At 43.6% G+C, this 17,912-nt stretch overlaps 1 protein-coding gene across 3 annotated transcripts in view; it reads right to left on the bottom strand.

The window, feature by feature from the left end:
* Positions 1–17,912, bottom strand: part of LOC107223570 (paired box protein Pax-6) — a 45,740-nt gene that overhangs the window by 8,310 nt on the left and 19,518 nt on the right. For 2 of the 3 annotated variants that reach the window (XM_046743551.1, XM_046743550.1), the window contains 7 exons: positions 14,581–14,833; positions 12,951–13,131; positions 10,588–10,864; positions 6,442–6,606; positions 5,960–6,042; positions 2,911–3,137; positions 2,179–2,435 (listed from right to left, as the gene is read on the bottom strand). In XM_046743551.1, coding sequence (XP_046599507.1) covers positions 2,179–2,435; positions 2,911–3,137; positions 5,960–6,042; positions 6,442–6,606; positions 10,588–10,864; positions 12,951–13,131; positions 14,581–14,833 — 1,443 coding nt within the window. The remainder of the gene's footprint in view (positions 1–2,178; positions 2,436–2,910; positions 3,138–5,959; positions 6,043–6,441; positions 6,607–10,587; positions 10,865–12,950; positions 13,132–14,580; positions 14,834–17,912) is intronic. The other variant, XM_046743552.1, reaches the window with a different exon arrangement.

Genomic DNA, 17,912 nt, shown 5'->3' on the forward strand with positions numbered 1-17,912 from the left:
GGTTATATGATGAATATATCGACCATGCGTACAATTTACACGTATTTTTCACTCTCCGCATCAGCTGCAGCTGGCTTTCTAAACGTGTAAAGAATTCCGAGTGATTACCCGCTCCCGTCATTCTGTTTTATCCTCACTTCCTATCAATCTAGAATCAACGTGCCGGCGCAGAATCAACGATCCGCTTCGCAGTGGAATGACTGGAATTAACTTCTCGCGTGCATACCTACTTTTTTAGTTTAATATTTTGTTTTTTCAAATTTTTGGTACATCAATTAAAAAGCAGCCATCCCTATATGTTACATTTGTACAATATTATAAATCGTCGTTTGAACATAACGTAATCAATCGTTATCAGATTTACGTCTTTGACTAATTTCAATCCACATAATCACGACGCGTGATCATATTTTTGCGCAATTATGCAAATACATGTTCGTAATGTCACACGAGCGATATTTATCGCCGAGAATGGACTTGCCCCCACGTTTTTTATCGAATTTTAACACTCCTAAACTACGTGCACGAGAGACAAATCGCGCTGCGCAGGCAACAAGTACCTTAAACCCATCTACCTTATATCCGCCTACCTACCAAGATAATAATGACCCACCTGTTCGTGAGCCATGAGTTACTCACAATTTGCAAGTGCAAGCATGAGGGTGCAAGCACGAAGGTGAGCAACGGCACAGAACTGCGGGATGGAGAGGAACGAAGAGGAGGAGTTTGAGTTGCATGCAGCGATGCGTAAAATAGCTGTATAACCATAGACGCGTTTATTATAGATCCGCACGGAACACAATATGCAGCCTGCAGGCTTTCCAAGCGCAGGCGTCAGGTTATACAAATTATAAATTCAAAAGAATACAAGCGTGCGAAACAAAAGGAAAGTAATAAACGTTTTACACATACCTATACATGCTTATATTACCAACCGCACACACGGTTATTATATTATATTAACTTTGCCACAACCGCCACATTATTCCTTCGTCGCAATTAAACTAATTATGCCGTATACATCATTCCGCATAACTAGACCGATACAATGCGACGCGTAATTATAACGCTGTAGGAGCTTTTATCCTCTCGGTACGCCATTGTTGTAACACGGCGATCGATTAAACTTTCATCCCGCGAACAAAATTCGAATCGTGTCGGTAGAATTGCGATATACGAGAAGAGGCGCAGACAGAGAGGATAAAAAAGAGACTAGAGTACGAATCGAATAATCGTTACACGGTATTACATCGCTCTTCAGCCGGCGATTGATTGGTCACCCGGTAAAGCGCATTCGTACGTGTAGAACGTGCATCTATGCGAATGTTACTAATGAAATATGTAGTTGAAAATCAAGCCGCGTCTCGTACGCGTTACTATACACCGGTCATTTTTTCCCGTTAGGTATAATACATACAATATAGGCGGATGTTTAGCGGCGATTCGACCACTTTAATTGATCGTTATTTATCGGGTAGGTCCACAAGAGGTGGATGGCAGCGGCAGCTGAGACGGGGATAAAAGGATGGATGGATGGTTCGCAATTGCTCTCGCGGCGATCGTTAAAATTTCTGGTATTCTGAACGGCCGTGCACCACAGAAGGAGGTAGAAAGTGGATTGTTAATTGGAGTGTGGAAGGCCCCATTCTCTCTCTCTCATTCTTTTGGCTCCCTCGGTACGTATTATACCGAGCCTGCACCACAGCAGCGGGAACAGCAGCAGCAGCAGCAGCAGCAGCGGTGTTATCCAGGTTAAGTTGAGTCAGACAATTTTACAACGATAGCCAGCGCAACGAACGGTAAACCGCATTTCCGAAGTGGAAAATGCCCGCAGTTTACTCCGAGATCAATAATACGGAGGAGGGTTGGTGTAAATAAAGAGAATAAAAAGAAGAAAACAAAAAAAAAAAAAAGGGCCGAGGGATGACAAAGGGAGGAAAAAATCAAACGCCGAGCCATTGTCGTTGGCGTATTTCCTCCTTTCATTTTTTCCGCCACCTCCCCCCGCATAGTCTCCGCAATCTCGTTCCCTTCCGCACGGCACGCGCGCACGCATGCGAGAAGATGCGGAGCCGTCATCTTCCGATTCTTTCGTACAGACGTGTAACTGTTGCGTGCAACGATCACTGACTTCACACGAACGTGACGAAGAACGGAAAAGGGTGTTCTCGGACTTACCGGTCGCCGTCGATGTCGTCGGCTGATACGTCGCGCCTCCGGGACCAGCCGGCTGTCCCCCGGGAGTGGTCGGCGTTCCCCCATGGGAGGTCGGTATTCCGCGATGCGGTTGCGAGTGGGCCGCCGCGGAATGTGCGTGCGAATAGGATTGCGTTAGGGAGTGAAGTGGCTCGTGGAACACGTACGCCGGGTAACCCTCCGCTCTTTGCTGGAGGCAACTTCCGCCCATCGACCCGCCCAGACTTCCGGACATCGAGCTGCGGGGATACGGGAATACGAAATGATAATGTTAAAAAGGATTTGCGGTATGTCGGGTGAAAAGGCGTTACAAATTTTCACAATTTCTGTGACTAATTGCCTATTTGTGTTTTTTCTCTTCTTCTTATCAAAAATTATTCAAAAGAGACTCGTAATTGTAAAATGAACTTCAAGATGATTTTGTTGAAAATCGGAAACTTTCAATATTCGTTGCAACAAGTTCCGATACAGGTAGCCGAGGCTGGCTTGAACTGAGTCAAAGAAGAACGACTCGATTTTCTTTTTTCCCCAACCTAACTTGAGGAACTTTAACGATGTTAATATTTTGTGAAAATGATCGAATTAATAACACACGAACAACTTTAATTTCCATCGATTCCGTTTCACTCTAGCGGAATCAGAGGTGCGCACGACGGTTGAATTGCGTATAATTCGTAAAATACTCGTAAGAAAATTGTTGAAAAATATAGAAACCTGTAAGTGTCGGGCATCGTAGCGATCGGTTGGGGTATGGATGAGTACATGGCGTTGAAGCCGGCGTTGAGGGGGAGTCTCGGGGTTGCGGGGGTGGCTGCGGGTGGCGCGGATCCGTTGATACCACCCCCGTTACCACCGCCGACAACCTGGTCTACCGCCGCTCTCCTTTGGTTACGAAGTTTCTCTTCCCGTCGCCACTTTGCCCTACGATTGCTGAACCATACCTGCAAGAAAACCCGAAAACGGAACGGTAACGTTAATAAATTTTCGATTAATTATAATCTCGTTACACATACGCATACATATACTCTCTGCATGACCGGGCGATCGCATCTTTCGTGCCTGCAGGACAGCCTTGTAACATATAAAGCATCGTTCAGGTATCGCGTACCGCCATTTTTTTTTATCTTTACGAGACCCTCCCTTTCGCCCATAGTAACTCTACGCAACGTTCCTACGCTCTCTATACCGAATATACTACCACGTGCTCATTTCCGGTAATTAACAAACGACGTAAACATACATGTGATACAGTGCACTCTCTCGATAGGGGTTTATCTTTGAAGCAGTAATCTCTCAACACGACTGCTTAGCAAATGCGATGATTCTGTCATTTTTTTTAACCACAGGAACAAACTTATTCTTATTTCAACATACAATTTTTCGTGTAAAACGTTTACACGAATAATTATGTACGACAAAAAAAAAAAAAAGAAAAGGTATACGTTGTTAAATAAATTGACACGCAAGTATATTTCCAGGTTGAAATAAAACGAAATGGGAGTATAACCAATGTAAACAACGTATCCGCGCCTGCACGAGAGGCCGGCTCTAACGAGACCTCAGATTTCTGGAAAATTGCTTTCCCTCTTGTACTGTTGTGGGCCTATTGAGAGAGTGCGCTGTATGTTATTAGCTAAGATATCGTGCAGCTAGGTAAGTGCGTTACGTTACGTTACGATATAATATCGATGACCGTAGATAGTACACGTATAGACTTGGTGCGTTACGCAATACTCGAACGACGCCTTGTTATACCTGTGAGTGTACATTCGTACCCAACCATCATGCCATCCCAATCACATTCACTCTTCGGCCAACCCATTGTCGCCCAAAATCAGCTAGCCGCGGCTAATACGCGGTGTCGATATTTCCAAAACGGCTGTTATAATTTCCGTCTACTCGGGCTGGGAGCTGTGTCTCACATTTCAAACAATGTTTGAAAGCTATCCAATTTCAGTATGACAAAAATATTTAATTCTACTATTTCGTATACCTCTAATAATTAAATAGCTTTAACGGATTTCGATTTTCAATGTTCACCGAGTAACGACCTGCTCTTCCAGGTGATATATTTCAACCGTAACGCGGTTTTTTTTATAAAATCTCGAAAAATCTACGTTGTTGCCGAATAAAATGTGTCGGAACACTGACGCAAACCGATGTACGGAATGTATCGGGGAAAAAATTTTAAATCTTACACACAAGTTTTATATCCTCCGCTGGATGATACCGATAATGATAATAGTAATAACAATGACGACAATATTAAGACCTTTAGGCTAAATATCTATACACGTATATATACATAGTATATACGTAACGTAATAACGCGATGGTACGTCTATCATAACCGTGTAAAAGCGGTTGGCGTCCGCTTACTTAGAGACACTTAGGTGGGAAAACGCGGGGCAGAGTATTAAAGGGGGGTGATGAAAGAGATGAGAGAGAGAGAAGGAGAGAGAGAGAGAGAGAGAGTCACGGAGTCTCGAAATTATAATCGTGTTTATCGGCGCCAAAGCCGGCCATTGCGTGAGAGAAAAGAGAAGAGCCGCGTTCGAACTATAGAGCAAGGGGAGAGATTTGTAGGAGATAACGTGCGCGTCGCGAAATCAGTATAACCATGAGATATAGGTGGAAACCAGGCCGAGCAAAGGCCAATCGGAGTAGCGGGTCCCGTGGGATGCCAGGCCGGTTGCCATGGTTGCGTCCGAACCCTCTTAGGCTTTGCTCGATTCCTCTCACCGCGAGCCCAAGCCCGAGCCATATCTCCCTCTCCCTCTCCCTCTCCCTCACCCTTCGCCGCCCTCGACGCGGCTCGAAGCCGTCCCTCTTTCCCGCCATTCCTCCTCGACGCGAGGAGCATGCCTCCTTTACTCTCTGGCGCAACTCTCGAGCCTCCTCTCTATCCTTCAGGCTGTGCTGCCTACACTTAGCAAGATCAATAACAGCCAACGAAGCTTGAAAACACGCGTCAACAGGGTCTTGGCACTGTTTGTTTGTTTGCCCGCCTACCTCCTCCTCCCTCCCTCCCCCCCCCCCCCCCCCCCCCCCCCTTCACCCTTCTTACTCGCTCTGTGCCGTGTTTGCTCGCCGCATACAGCGTCGCGATCCTCGTACCCTCCGAGTCTACGTACCCCATAGCATAACCCATAACGCGGACCCTCCGAACCCGGTCGCTGCTTCCATATTACCTTCTCCACGCGTCAAACACCGTTTCGAAACCCTTACAGCCTGACCGACGAGACGTGTAAATTATGCCCGAAGGCGCAAGGTACACCGGGCACAGCCAGCCTGACCTGAGACGTCGCGCATCTTTAACGATTAATTTGGCGATGACCGAGCGACGAATGCTTGCGGCCTCCTGTTTCGACTTGAAATTTTTGCACTACTTGATAAATAAACAGTTTCGAACAATCGCTGTTAAACAATGGCGTTTCCGCTGCTTCCAGATTTTTAAGACCGAAATAAAACTGACCCTTTCGCGTACACGATTTTGGAGAACGCTTTTGGGTATCGCGCGCAATGTAATTCGGTTGGGCAGGTTTGCGGGTAACCCGGAACTTGAAATCTTCGGTTTCGCAACGCACGCGAGTCCGGAGTAAAGAGTAAATTTGACAGTGGCGAAATCCTGCGCGTTGATAACAGCGTGCCCCGATGCTGTGCAAGGATCGTATAATCTGCCTTTGCCTATAGGGGTGAAAATAACTATTCGCGCGGTGTTCGCTCTGACTTCTCTGCGCTCTCACACACAGCACACACTCACCTGGATACGTGCCTCGGGCAAACCAATCTTCTCGGCGAGACGCTCCCGCGCAAAAACGTCCGGGTAATGCGTCCTCTCGAATTCTGAAACGGACGGAAAAATTCGGGATCCTTGAGTGCCGTTTGAAGAGGTGCGTGAAAATCATTGAAAAAAGAAACGTGGGGTGAAAACGTTGATAGCCAAACTATTGACAGTTGAGTGTGAAAGTTTCAACAACTCTTTGCCAAGTTCAATATTAAAACTTGAATATGCTGATAGTATCAAGGAAAATATCAGATACATGGTATATACCAACAAAATAAACTCAGGTACGATAATTATGAGAATAGGTAGAGGTGAATTTAACAGTACAATTATATAAAATGAATTCTTTTTTTCCCTTGCAAAAAATGTACAACGAAGCGAATGAACGAAGTGAAAGCTTTCAATCTTCCCGGTAAACTGTACGCTTGTATAACGATTGGTTCTCAGAGTATTGTTACCTTTTTCAAGACTGTCTATTTGCTCGTTGCTGAAAGATGTCCTGTTGCGTTGTAGCTTCCTTTTTAACCTTAACCTTAGCTGGGAGTCTTCGTCTCCGGATGAATTGTGCTCCGAGTTACCGTCGGAAGTGCTTTCCTGCTGATGAGAGAGTAGCGATCCGGTATCTGTGAACAAAGCGTGAAGAACCGGTGTTTTCACTTCGTTTCATCGAGTATATAAGAAAAAGATTCCTAAACTATACATACCTAACAAAATTTGTGAAAAGAGGATTAACAAGTAGAAAAGAAATTTTTACCCTCGATTCTTGCTACATACGATTTACCGTTGAAACTCTTTTCCGATTAACGCACGTGTATAATGTAGATATTTTGACGGTAAATAATTCGGCACCGTTTTAAACGAGATTTCGTCGTTGCAGCATCGACCAACGCACGTATAGGCATTGCAGGGTAAACCGGACGTTGAAACGCGCGTAATGCGAAAGTCAATAAAACGACACACCCCGCGTACGCCTATACACCTAGTTTTACAGAACTCCTGTACACGGGACATGTTTTTGACGGGCAAAGCCGTGTCTATTGTCCATCCACTAGGCGTACTATATACCCATCTAATACAAGTTATACACGTTTTATGCGTATTGCCCAAACCTCCGCGGCGTGTATCTAGCGCAGCGAGCATAATGCGCGAAGGCTGACTATGCAAACCGCAAGCTTTTCGCATGGCTCGATTATACCCGTACATACGTATACACGATCTCGGAAGGCAATTATAACAGTCCCAATTAAATATGGACAATGTAAAGAACTATTTTACACAGTGTTGTTCTGTTTAACCGAGACTTAAATATCAGTCGGCTAAAATTATATTATACACGAAGGAAACTATGACGTGATTGTAAACTGCAAACGTTACTTTATAGATACGTATAATATTGTATATACGAATAATTGTAGAGAGCGACGTAAGTATTGTTCGTTGTACAAAATCTGACAGTTTTTTTCACTATAACCATCGGTAAAATACATTAAGTATTGAAAAAAAAAAAGGTACAAAAAATGAATAAAAGTCCAGCGTAATATACATTATGTGTCTACTGCGCTGTAAGAAGGCTCTCTTTTCTCTCCGCACACCTTTTTTATTTCACATTTATTTTTCGGCCGACCTCAATCTAAGCGCGTTTCAAGTTTCATCTTTGCTCCTCGAATGTCGCGTCCTATACGCGAGTCAAATCGCATTATATAGTCCGTTGGCTGATCGAAATACGTCAAAATTCGAAAAACAAGACATCGAAGGAATGAAAAAGAATAAGGTATACGCAAGATGAACGAGGCGGTATAATAATATATTTAATACGAGGTACTTACAGAACCGTATAAATCAAACCGCCCAAAGTTGCGTACAATTTTTCCGACCGTTTCGTGAAATCCAATTAAAAATTTCAAATGACGATTTGACTGACAATTACGATGATTTGCAGTAATAATCAAAGACGACGAGTCTCATTGAGTGCGAAAACTCGAACCGAGTGAAATTATCCATAAAATAACCAATGATTGTAACTTAGATTCGCACAAAAATAATTCTGCGACATTGAAATTGTAAACCAAACCTTATACGTCCTGACGATTGCAGCAATATTTGTTTGACATCGCGATTTACACCTACCGATTAATATTATATAAATATTTATTAATTATATAAATATTCTGGATCAATCAGTGTGCGTAAGTAATGTACGTATAATGCCACCGTGTTACATTTATCATATATTTGTCCGACATCTAGTAAATGTTCACAGACGACTGAGTGCTTAACCAACGGATGTAATCCCGAATGATTCTATGTGAAGGAATCTCAGGGGGTGATTGCACTCATTCCCACACATTTTCATCAGCGGAAACGACGAGCGCCCTATTTGTGTCTGCATGGTATCCACTTTCGGTATCTTGATCTTCAATTAACGTCCGCGAATCGATTTTTCTCGTGTATTATAATTACGCCGAAAATAATTGCTGAGTGTTATTTCGTTTCGAATTTTACAAGATTTCAAATCAGGCCTGTAAGGCCAAAGAATTTGTTTCGATATAAATAGAGAAATCAATTTTAAAAACAAATCATATTATCACCGTCCGCAATTGTTTCACCTGTATTTATGTATATCAATACTTGAAAAAAAAAACCTTTTTCACGAACGTAAAAACGTTTGACGAAAAACTTGGGGCAACATTTTCGGAAACTGATTACTAACATTCGTTTATACCGTAACAAAGAATAATTGTAAAATCAGCTAAATACCAAAAATATACCGATAATTTTTGGCACCGGATCCCACCGCCAACGATATTCCGCCAGCAGGCAGGCAACCGAAGTTACATCTTACGCTTAGCAAGGTTACCTCGGACGTAACTTTGGTTGCCTATTGACCGGCGCGTCCGACCTTCACCGCAAAAATTCCCACTATCGTATACATATATATATATGACGAATGAATTTGAATAACGCGCTTAATTAAAATAAACGCAGTAACAACAAAAGCATTTTTGCGGTTCCCACTGTCCCCAGATATACTTTTTTATTTATATAGTATACGTATGTATTCCGAATGTGTATGGTTATCAAAAAAGCAGGGCGCGGGTTGCTGTTAGATAGACATATTATTGAATTATTTAGGTGGGCTCGCAGATGACGTAGGTTTGTTGGGGGTTCCTGGACGCACCGTGCCTATACCCGAAGCATATATAGCTCATTTATATATATAGATGTACATGCCTCTCTTTCCATGTATATGTATATATGTATAGATAAATATAGATATAGAGGCGCCCCCGAGCGCCTGTCAACCCCCGACCCCAGGCAGGCAGGCCCGTCGCGATTACCTTCCGCCTCCGCGCACCGAACCCTCTTGCAGGGTGGCGCCCCTTTGTCGGATCTGCAGGCCTTTCTGCAGGCCCACGACGTCCCGACGCCGATCGTCAGCTGCTTACCGCCTAACCGAGCGCCGGCCGCCCCCTGAGCCGACTCCAAAATCATCCCCTCTGGCCGCCCGGCAGGGTGCAGATACGCATCTACGCGGTGCAACCGTGTTCCGGTTTACACAGTTTCGGAAAAAGCTATGGGAAATATATCCTCAAAGATTTTCACTGCGCGGGTGACGCACGCGCCGCTTCATTACGGGAATTTATTGTGTACCGCGGGGTAATAAAGTGCTTGGAGTGCGGAGGTGTTGCGTCCTGACGATGTCGAATCGGGCCTCGATACGAATTTGCAACTGACTTTTTTTATAAAAAATATAAAGGAACTCGCACAATAACTTTAAGAATCGTGTATACCTACGCCTAATCGTGGAGAAAATCTTGTTAGAATATTTAATAATTCCTTTCTTGCAGAGTAATTTTACTTAAAATTATTTCTTTAAACTAGTTGGAAGAATGGAAAAAATAATCTAACTATACCGGTATTGATATCATGTTATTTAACGCCAACGATGTAACAATTCAAAGGCAAAGACGTGCCTCGAAAACAAATCAATTGCACCAGGTGCTGATACCTATGATTTCTTGAATTAATCTTAGTCTTTCCGATGCCTGAATTATGGTGATAATTATACACGAGGAATTCTCAATCCTCTGACTGATTGTGCGTAACGATAGAAAGAAAACCGTGCTTAGTTCCATAAGCGCACCGCGTGAGAGAGATGTGGGATTCTTAGGTATATACCTACACCTATACACACGTTATGCAGTAGGTAATCGAAAAAGATCGCATCTGGATAAACGATCACCTTCGGAGAGATCCGACCCGCATGACCAACTTTTGGTCATCCTATTTGCAGTTAGTAAGAGAGATGCAGAGACTTGCAAACACACGGGCCAAGTTATCCCTCGTCGTTATTATTTAGCGGGACATAAAGCGGTCCAGATTTTAGTTCAACTTCAGAATGCGTGCCTGAATAATTAACGCATACCCAGCGTATGCCGGAGGTGAAGACGCGCTGAATAGGTTTTTAATTAAAGAATGCGAAATTTTTTTCCGGGGGATTTAAAGCACGGTTTTACGCACGTTTTTTTACCTTACGCTTACCGAGTTCCGAGCTTTCATCCTCGCTTCGTGCGCACTTGACCGTTACGAAAAGTCTTACTCACCGGTACGTTTTAGCAGGGAATCGTCCCGTCCGTGGAGCTGACCTCCGGGCAGTAGGGACTGACCTGATCCGGGAGCGGCGGAGGATGGAAGTCCGGGTGCCAGGGGATGATGAGGCGGCGTGGCCGAGTACCAAGCCGGCGGCCAGCCAGCGGCTTGTCCGTTGAACATTCTCAGCTTGTCGTAAACGCTCTCCGCACCTTGGTGGGCCTGGACCGCCGCCGCTTGCTGCTCCTTTTGGGATGCGAGGTTGCGCAGCACCCTGTTGATCGACGAGACCTGCGTCAAAGGCGAAACAAACCTGATCACGACGTGCTTGTAAAATAATGTATATTTTCGTCTTTCATTTTTTTTTTAGGACTTTTTTTTCTTTCTCTTAACTCTGATCTCGCTTTATTCACGCCACATTGAGAAGAGAATTTGTATTCACTGTCGACAAACGTATATTTGGATATGGTGAAACAAATGTTTTGTTATTATTGTCAAATTTCAATCGAGTCAAATAACGATCGATAGAAATTTTTTAACTAGTCGTATTTGGCTCAACTAAAATTTGATAATAGTACCTAACGAAACCTTTATTATTCCCACGTACAAATACACGTTTGTACAGTAAATAAACTTTTTTCACAGTGCAATTTGAAACAGTATCGGAGGAAATCTGAGCCTTGCAAATACGAGTTGAATACCAAGATGCTGGAGAAAAAAAGTTACCGCTTCTAAGAATCTTCGAAAAAATGTTAAAAATTATTTCCGTTAGGTTTTACACGGGAACGACAATAGTTTTCACCTAATTCCACTTTCTCCACAGTGTGTTCTACATAGAAAAGTTATCGAATAAAATGTTTCCGTTAATCTATCCCAAATCCCTACGTGAATAATACGCAACATGTTACGGTTGACTGTCACTATTCAACCAATCGTTTTAGGGAACTTGTTCTAGTCAACGAAGGTTTGCTTCAGGATTCTAACACGGATACCGACCAATCAAAATTAAGCAAATCGAATCGCGCGCGCTACGAGCAGGTCCTTTCAAGAGAACCTCTCGGTACGAACCACGTCTTAATTACGAAGCGGTGAAGGGTTTTGAACGATCGGCGAGTGGCGAGCGTCGCTCACCGTCGATCGAGAACGTCAACGAGTACCTGTACAGCCAGCGGTCGATCCGTACGCGTGTGCGTGCGTGCGGAGAGAGTATCGGGAATGATTTGAATCCACAGTACGTAATGGCGCCAGGAAGCATCGTCGGGGGTTGCCGGGAAAACGGCGATCGACGAAGAGCCGAAGAGAAAAGAGAGGAAAATCGAGCGAGCTCGACCGCCGCCGACATACACAACGCCCGCAGAGCATCCATGCAGACCATTACGCGGACGGCTGGTCACGAATAATTGTACAACACGCTTAACTGGTCCCATTCAGCCCGATTCCGGCACCGCCGGCAGGGCCGACGCGGGGGTGAAGAGAAGGGAGGAAACCGACGGCAGATCGAGTGGCTGCTAGCGGTAGGAGGACTTTCCATTGCAGACTTGTCGAGGAATTGTGCAGCGGCACCGATCGCGTATTACCGCGGTGCGTGCTGCGGGAGACTGGCTGATTGATCGGTCCCGAAGGGAGATAACGACGAGAGAGCCCCCGATTTCCTCCGAATAACGAAGGAATACACCCGCGCTGCAGTCTTCGTCGAGGAAAGACTCGCAGTCGCAGGAAGAAGGACGCGATTGTTTGCGCCGCGGTGGGGTTCGTCGCCCCGCGTTTCACGGACTGAAACAGATTGAACGAATTGGCGAGGAGGAGACGCTGCGCAGGTTTGGGACCGAGTGGACAATGCGAGGTCCGAGTAATGGACCGATTACCCTGCCCACTGTTGCAGGAGCGGAGGATTTCCCCGGCCGATCGCATTGACGAGACTTTGATTAGGGTCGAGTCGAGTGGCTGGATCCGATAGACAAGTAGGTACGCTTCGAGCTCCCTCCTCCTTCTGCTGCTCCCTCTCTCATCCCCGGGATACCTACACCCTGCACGTCGCTGTCCCTCTTCGGGATCCAGGAGCGCGTAATAAACCGCGTGGCGCCCATCAACGTCCGATGCACGTCCCGGGTGTCGAGATTATATTACCTTATAGCATGGCGCGCGGAGGTTCAAGTCGGTAAACTGTGCGGAACGTTCGTTGTCGGGAGACTCGGAGAGACCGTTGTGCAATAAACAGTGCCTTTTGTCACGTGGCCAATGATCGATTCGCCGTGCAGAGAATCGCAGACTCCGAGGGTGATCCTCTTGCCGATGCTCATATCTCGGCAGCTAATTGTAATTCAATAATAACTTTGCCTATCTTACATATGACAAGTGATACGTCGAGGATACTCACACTGGGTATGTTGTCGTTGTTGCAGACGCCTTCCTGCAGTAGCCGGTCCCGAATCTCCCATGCGAAAATGGAGGGGCACTCGCGCTTGTAATCGGCGATCTTATTGACAACTGGCGTAGTGGCCACCCTGGGTTTACTTCCGCCGATAGCCCGCGGCTTTATTGAACCGGTCTCGTAGTACCTGAAAAATTATTGGAGACATGCACGAATCAGACAATATTTCAGAAGAAAGTTACAAGTAGGATGAACGAGAAAAATTTCATTTCTTACAGTAACTAGATAAATTCAGTAAAACAGGTATCGTTAAAAAAAACTGTTTGAATATTGTTGGTAATACGGAAAACGAGGTACACGCAACTATTTTACGCCATTGTCGATCCTTTTTTGGTAATTGCAACGCAAAATCAGTTTTGTTCGGTTTAATCTACTTTTTTAGTTAAATAAGGCTTTGACATCAATTTATTGTTGCACGAGCATTTAATTTTCGCAACAGTTACGAGAAAATGTAGTAACAGTGGTCGTAATGAGAATGAATAGCAACGGATACTAGACTTTCTGGTAACAGCAACAAAACTAATTTTCACTTTGTACCTAAAACTATATTTTTCAATTGTGGTAATAAAAATGAAAATAGTCAAGGACTGAGCGGTAACCGGAAGTAAAAATTTCTGTCAATGCAGCAAGCGTCGCTCGGTCAAGATATCTGACTTATTTTCTTATACTGTATTTAAACCCGACTAAAGGGCATTCAATTTTTTTTTACCCCCACTGATCTACGTATAGTTGGACAAGCTTGGTATTTAATATCGCGGTGCTAATGCCAAAAGGGCTCATAATTTCGTATGCTCTTTTAGCTTTAGAGAGCTATCTAAAGCCAAAGGGGCGTATAATTCGTTTTTTCATTGCCAATCGTTCCGTAAATTAATTTTCAAGCTGAATATTGGGAAAAAAAATTTGTAAAGCCAAACGGGCGTATGATATTTTTTTTATTACCAATCAATTCATAGATTGATTTTCAGCCTAACATGGATGTATAATGATATGAAATACTCCGGACTAAAAATTTTTATTCCAATTTCCTCGCGGAAATTTGTTATTTAAACCACTTTCAATAAATTTGTTCATCTCGATTTAAGCTTTGTAAAATCATTTCGAAAGATTTAGAAAAATGTAATGTAACGTTGACTCTAGAAAGAAAAAAAAATAATTTATAATACATTTCCGCGAAGAAATTGAAATGAAAATTTTTCTATTCCAAAAAATTTCGTTCGAGAGTAATTCATCTTATCATAAGTCCACTTTAGGCTAAAAATCATTCTATAAACTCGTTGGTGAATGCGAAAATTTATGCGCCCTTTTGGTTTTAAGAATTCTTTTCTTCATTATTCAGGTTCAAAATAAGTCCACGTAACGAATTCTAAATATGTGCGTGAATTTGAGAGCCTTGAAATAAGCGAATGAAAAATTCTGACATTGCAGGTATCACAGCAGGCCTAACGATAAGTCTTCAGATATTCATCGTTCCGTCAATCGCAATGTCCCGAGATTTTGAACCTCGCTTGTCAGTGAAAGATCTTCCTAGATGGTAAAAGCTATTCTACCTGGCGAACGAGCGAAGATATTATCTCACCTTCCGAGTATCTTCGATACGCAGCCATTGCTGACCTGGAGAATCCGCGATATGTCGCAGGGCCGAGCACCGCTATGGGCCAACTCTACGATCTTCTGTCTCGTCGAATCGGGCAGGGGCCTTCCGTTTACGTAGACGCCGCCGAGTTGATTCACTCCGCTGTGACCCGCCGCTGAACATCCAAAGATCGAGTTCTGTCCAACCATCGAGCCGCCCCCCAGACCGCCACCCCCGCCGTGCATCAGGTCCTCTTCTGGAAAACATGGGTAGAAACGTGTTTTAGGAATAAGATTTCAGGCTGGCGAGAGTTTGTCTCGATTCGTGCTCAAGTACGCAGCAATTAAACGCTGCGATTAAAATACGCGTGAAAGTCAAGACCGGGAAACGGATCATTGGCACGTTAAAATTCCAAGTAGTGGATATAAAACTAGGCAAATTGACCGAGTATCCCGGTTCGGTAAAGAGGAGCACCGCTAGATTCTCTGCACCTAACTTAATAAACTAACGCAATTTTTCACCTAAATTCAAAATGATCGATTGATTCGTCTCGAATGGTATGCAGTTGCAGTTAAGAAATGAATGCGGTTAACCGTTACCACATGCGGTGGTAAAATTTATTATTTTACTAAAGTACGATCTACACATACGCTAAACCGTCTAATATAGAACTCGGTGACAAGGGAAGATTATTGAAGGAGAATTTTCGTCGAGTTTAGGCAGAAATTGACTTATATTTCTTTGTCGTAGCGACTGAAATCCTATTTTCTAAATGTTGCGATGATTGTTCCGTATAAGCTTCACAGTTTTTACAATTTATCCAGCACACGCGGTACTACCTAATCTTATCAAGAGTCGGTGTGATAATTTTTCATGATGAAAACATTTGTTGAGTACTGTTCATAATTTTATACGTTACATCTACATATATAATTAGGAGCGCGATGCTTGTAATCCGGAGAACACGTATCCGGCAGAATTAATAAAAAAAAAAGAAAAAAAAAGAAGAAGCTAGAGGAAGAGTTTGTTAAGTGAAAGACAGAAGTCGTTAAACGCATCTTGCAATTGACAAAATTTAATTGATCCCCACTTTCCCTGGCGCTGCGTACGTGCGAGCCGAAGTACGGAAGAAGAAATAGCGGGAGGAATGTAAATTTGAATGGCTTTTACAAAACTCGCCGAAGCGTGAAGAACACGCCTTTGAATAAAATTGCAACGGCACCTCGCCTGCGCGACGACGGTGAATCCTCACGGTGTAAAGAGATATCATCGAGTCAAAAGGCACGCTGGGTTCGCGTACTGCACATCCTCCCGTGTTGCGTAGACACCTGTACTCCCATGAGGTACGTACACAGATCGGCGAGTAAACGCTGAGGAATTAAACACGTTGCACGGTCCCGCGATACGCGTTCTACGTAGGACACACGACATGCATCACGTCACGTCACGCCTTTACACCACGAGACTGACGGTGCAGTTTAAGGTATCGCGCGTTAACTGCACCGCGTATCCGTTATAATAAGCCAAAAGGAACGATAACGAACGCCGCAGCGTATACGTATACATACAGGTACGAATGGCTCGAAAAGTCCTGCGACTCGCGCCGCAAACCGGGGTAAAAAGGTTCCGCTTCGCTGAGCGTGAAACGGGACACAGATTAAATCCCATCCTAGCCGCGTCTCGACGCGAGGCGACGCGACGCTCCCGGCACTCGAGCATCGGCTACACCAGCTACAGATTTCGCGAAGCGCCAAACAACCCCCGACGACACAGATTCCGCGACGCGTCCCGACGCCTGCACCCTTTAACCTACCTGTAGGTATAACGTAGGTACGTTCCTACTGCGGCAAAGGTACCAACTTCTGCCCGTGAAAGCTCAAGATTAATTGTCATCCCCCGTATAACGCGTACCTAACGCACAACATCGCGCATCGAGCCACTACTACGTCTTTCACGTTTACTGCGGTGCTTGTGCTCTCTACATGTGATAACTATATTTTACACAGATTCACAGAAGGAAATATATAGGTATGTATACCTATACGTCGTGACGCGTGCCATTTCACTGCAGTGTTCGGTAAGGCTGAAGTTATTTGCAAAGTTGACGAGACGAAAAGTTGGAAGAGAAAAAAACACGATCTGAAATTTCAGAATCATATGTAACTTGAAGTTGAATCGGTAGAATATACGTGAATTTGTTGAAGCTGTATTACTACGATTTACCGAATTCACGAATAACGAATTTTTTTAAAAAGAAGGTCAATATGTAGCCGTTCAACAGTCCTCGGTAAAGTAACTTCGTTTTTTTTTCTTACAACGCGAATTACATGATTATAAAGGTGAGTGCGGAGGTAAACGAAATTATCAGTAAAGCATATATTGACACGATCCAGGTGAATAGGTTTGGATTGAATTGGTCCTTGAATCGGGCATGCACGCATACATCCCTGAAATCTAATTACTATGTTACGTTTGACACAACTCAACGCAACGTACCGACGCGCATATATTTGCTGAAGCTAGATTAAACCTTGCGTTGGTCGCCACACGTTCATATAATGCACACGTACATACATAAGCGTATACGTGTTGAAACACCGGTAATTAATTAAACGCCGCCACCTTATAAACTCTGGAAAAGAGTTAACTATAATTTTACATCTATATTATACATCTAAAGCTACAAATCTCGACCATAAATTGACTTCCACCCCGCTCCGGTGGAACGAATTTGAACAAAATGAAGTGTCGCCATATTGCTAGTTCATTGTTATATTTGAGAATATAATAATATTCGTGTCAGTGATGAAATGTAATCAAATTTTTTTCAATACACATTTTCTCTGATATTTCTTTTTTGTTTTATGTGAATTGTTAGATTTGTTCGAACGCGATCGTGCTCAAGGCTTTTCAAGTTTCTCAGATTAGGTTCCTGTATGAATAATGATTCATTCCTTTTACAATTCACGTGCATTTTATGCTTAATTTATAGATCGAATAACGAATAATGAGAATAATTATCGATACAGATCGTATAAAGTTTTTCGATGCAAGAGCTCCGAAATTAAATCTAGCTTTTATACAGACATCAACGCGACTGAATTTCCTCTTTAGCCGAAGATACGAATCACGCCTATGTGAATGTAATATCATGTACATAAATAATATCCGAGGTTATAAAGGAGATACACGAGCATTAAAATTTATCACGAGATGCAGGAAAATATTGTGCAAACATTTGACTCGTAGGTAAAATCCTGCCTCTTAATTCATTTGAGATTTGAAAAATCATCTTTACGTTTAAAATATGTAGCTACGAGATTTTTTCCCACAAG

This window comes from Neodiprion lecontei, chromosome 6 (genome assembly GCF_021901455.1).
Source record: "Neodiprion lecontei isolate iyNeoLeco1 chromosome 6, iyNeoLeco1.1, whole genome shotgun sequence".
In the NCBI taxonomy this organism is placed as follows: Eukaryota; Metazoa; Arthropoda; class Insecta; order Hymenoptera; family Diprionidae; genus Neodiprion; species Neodiprion lecontei.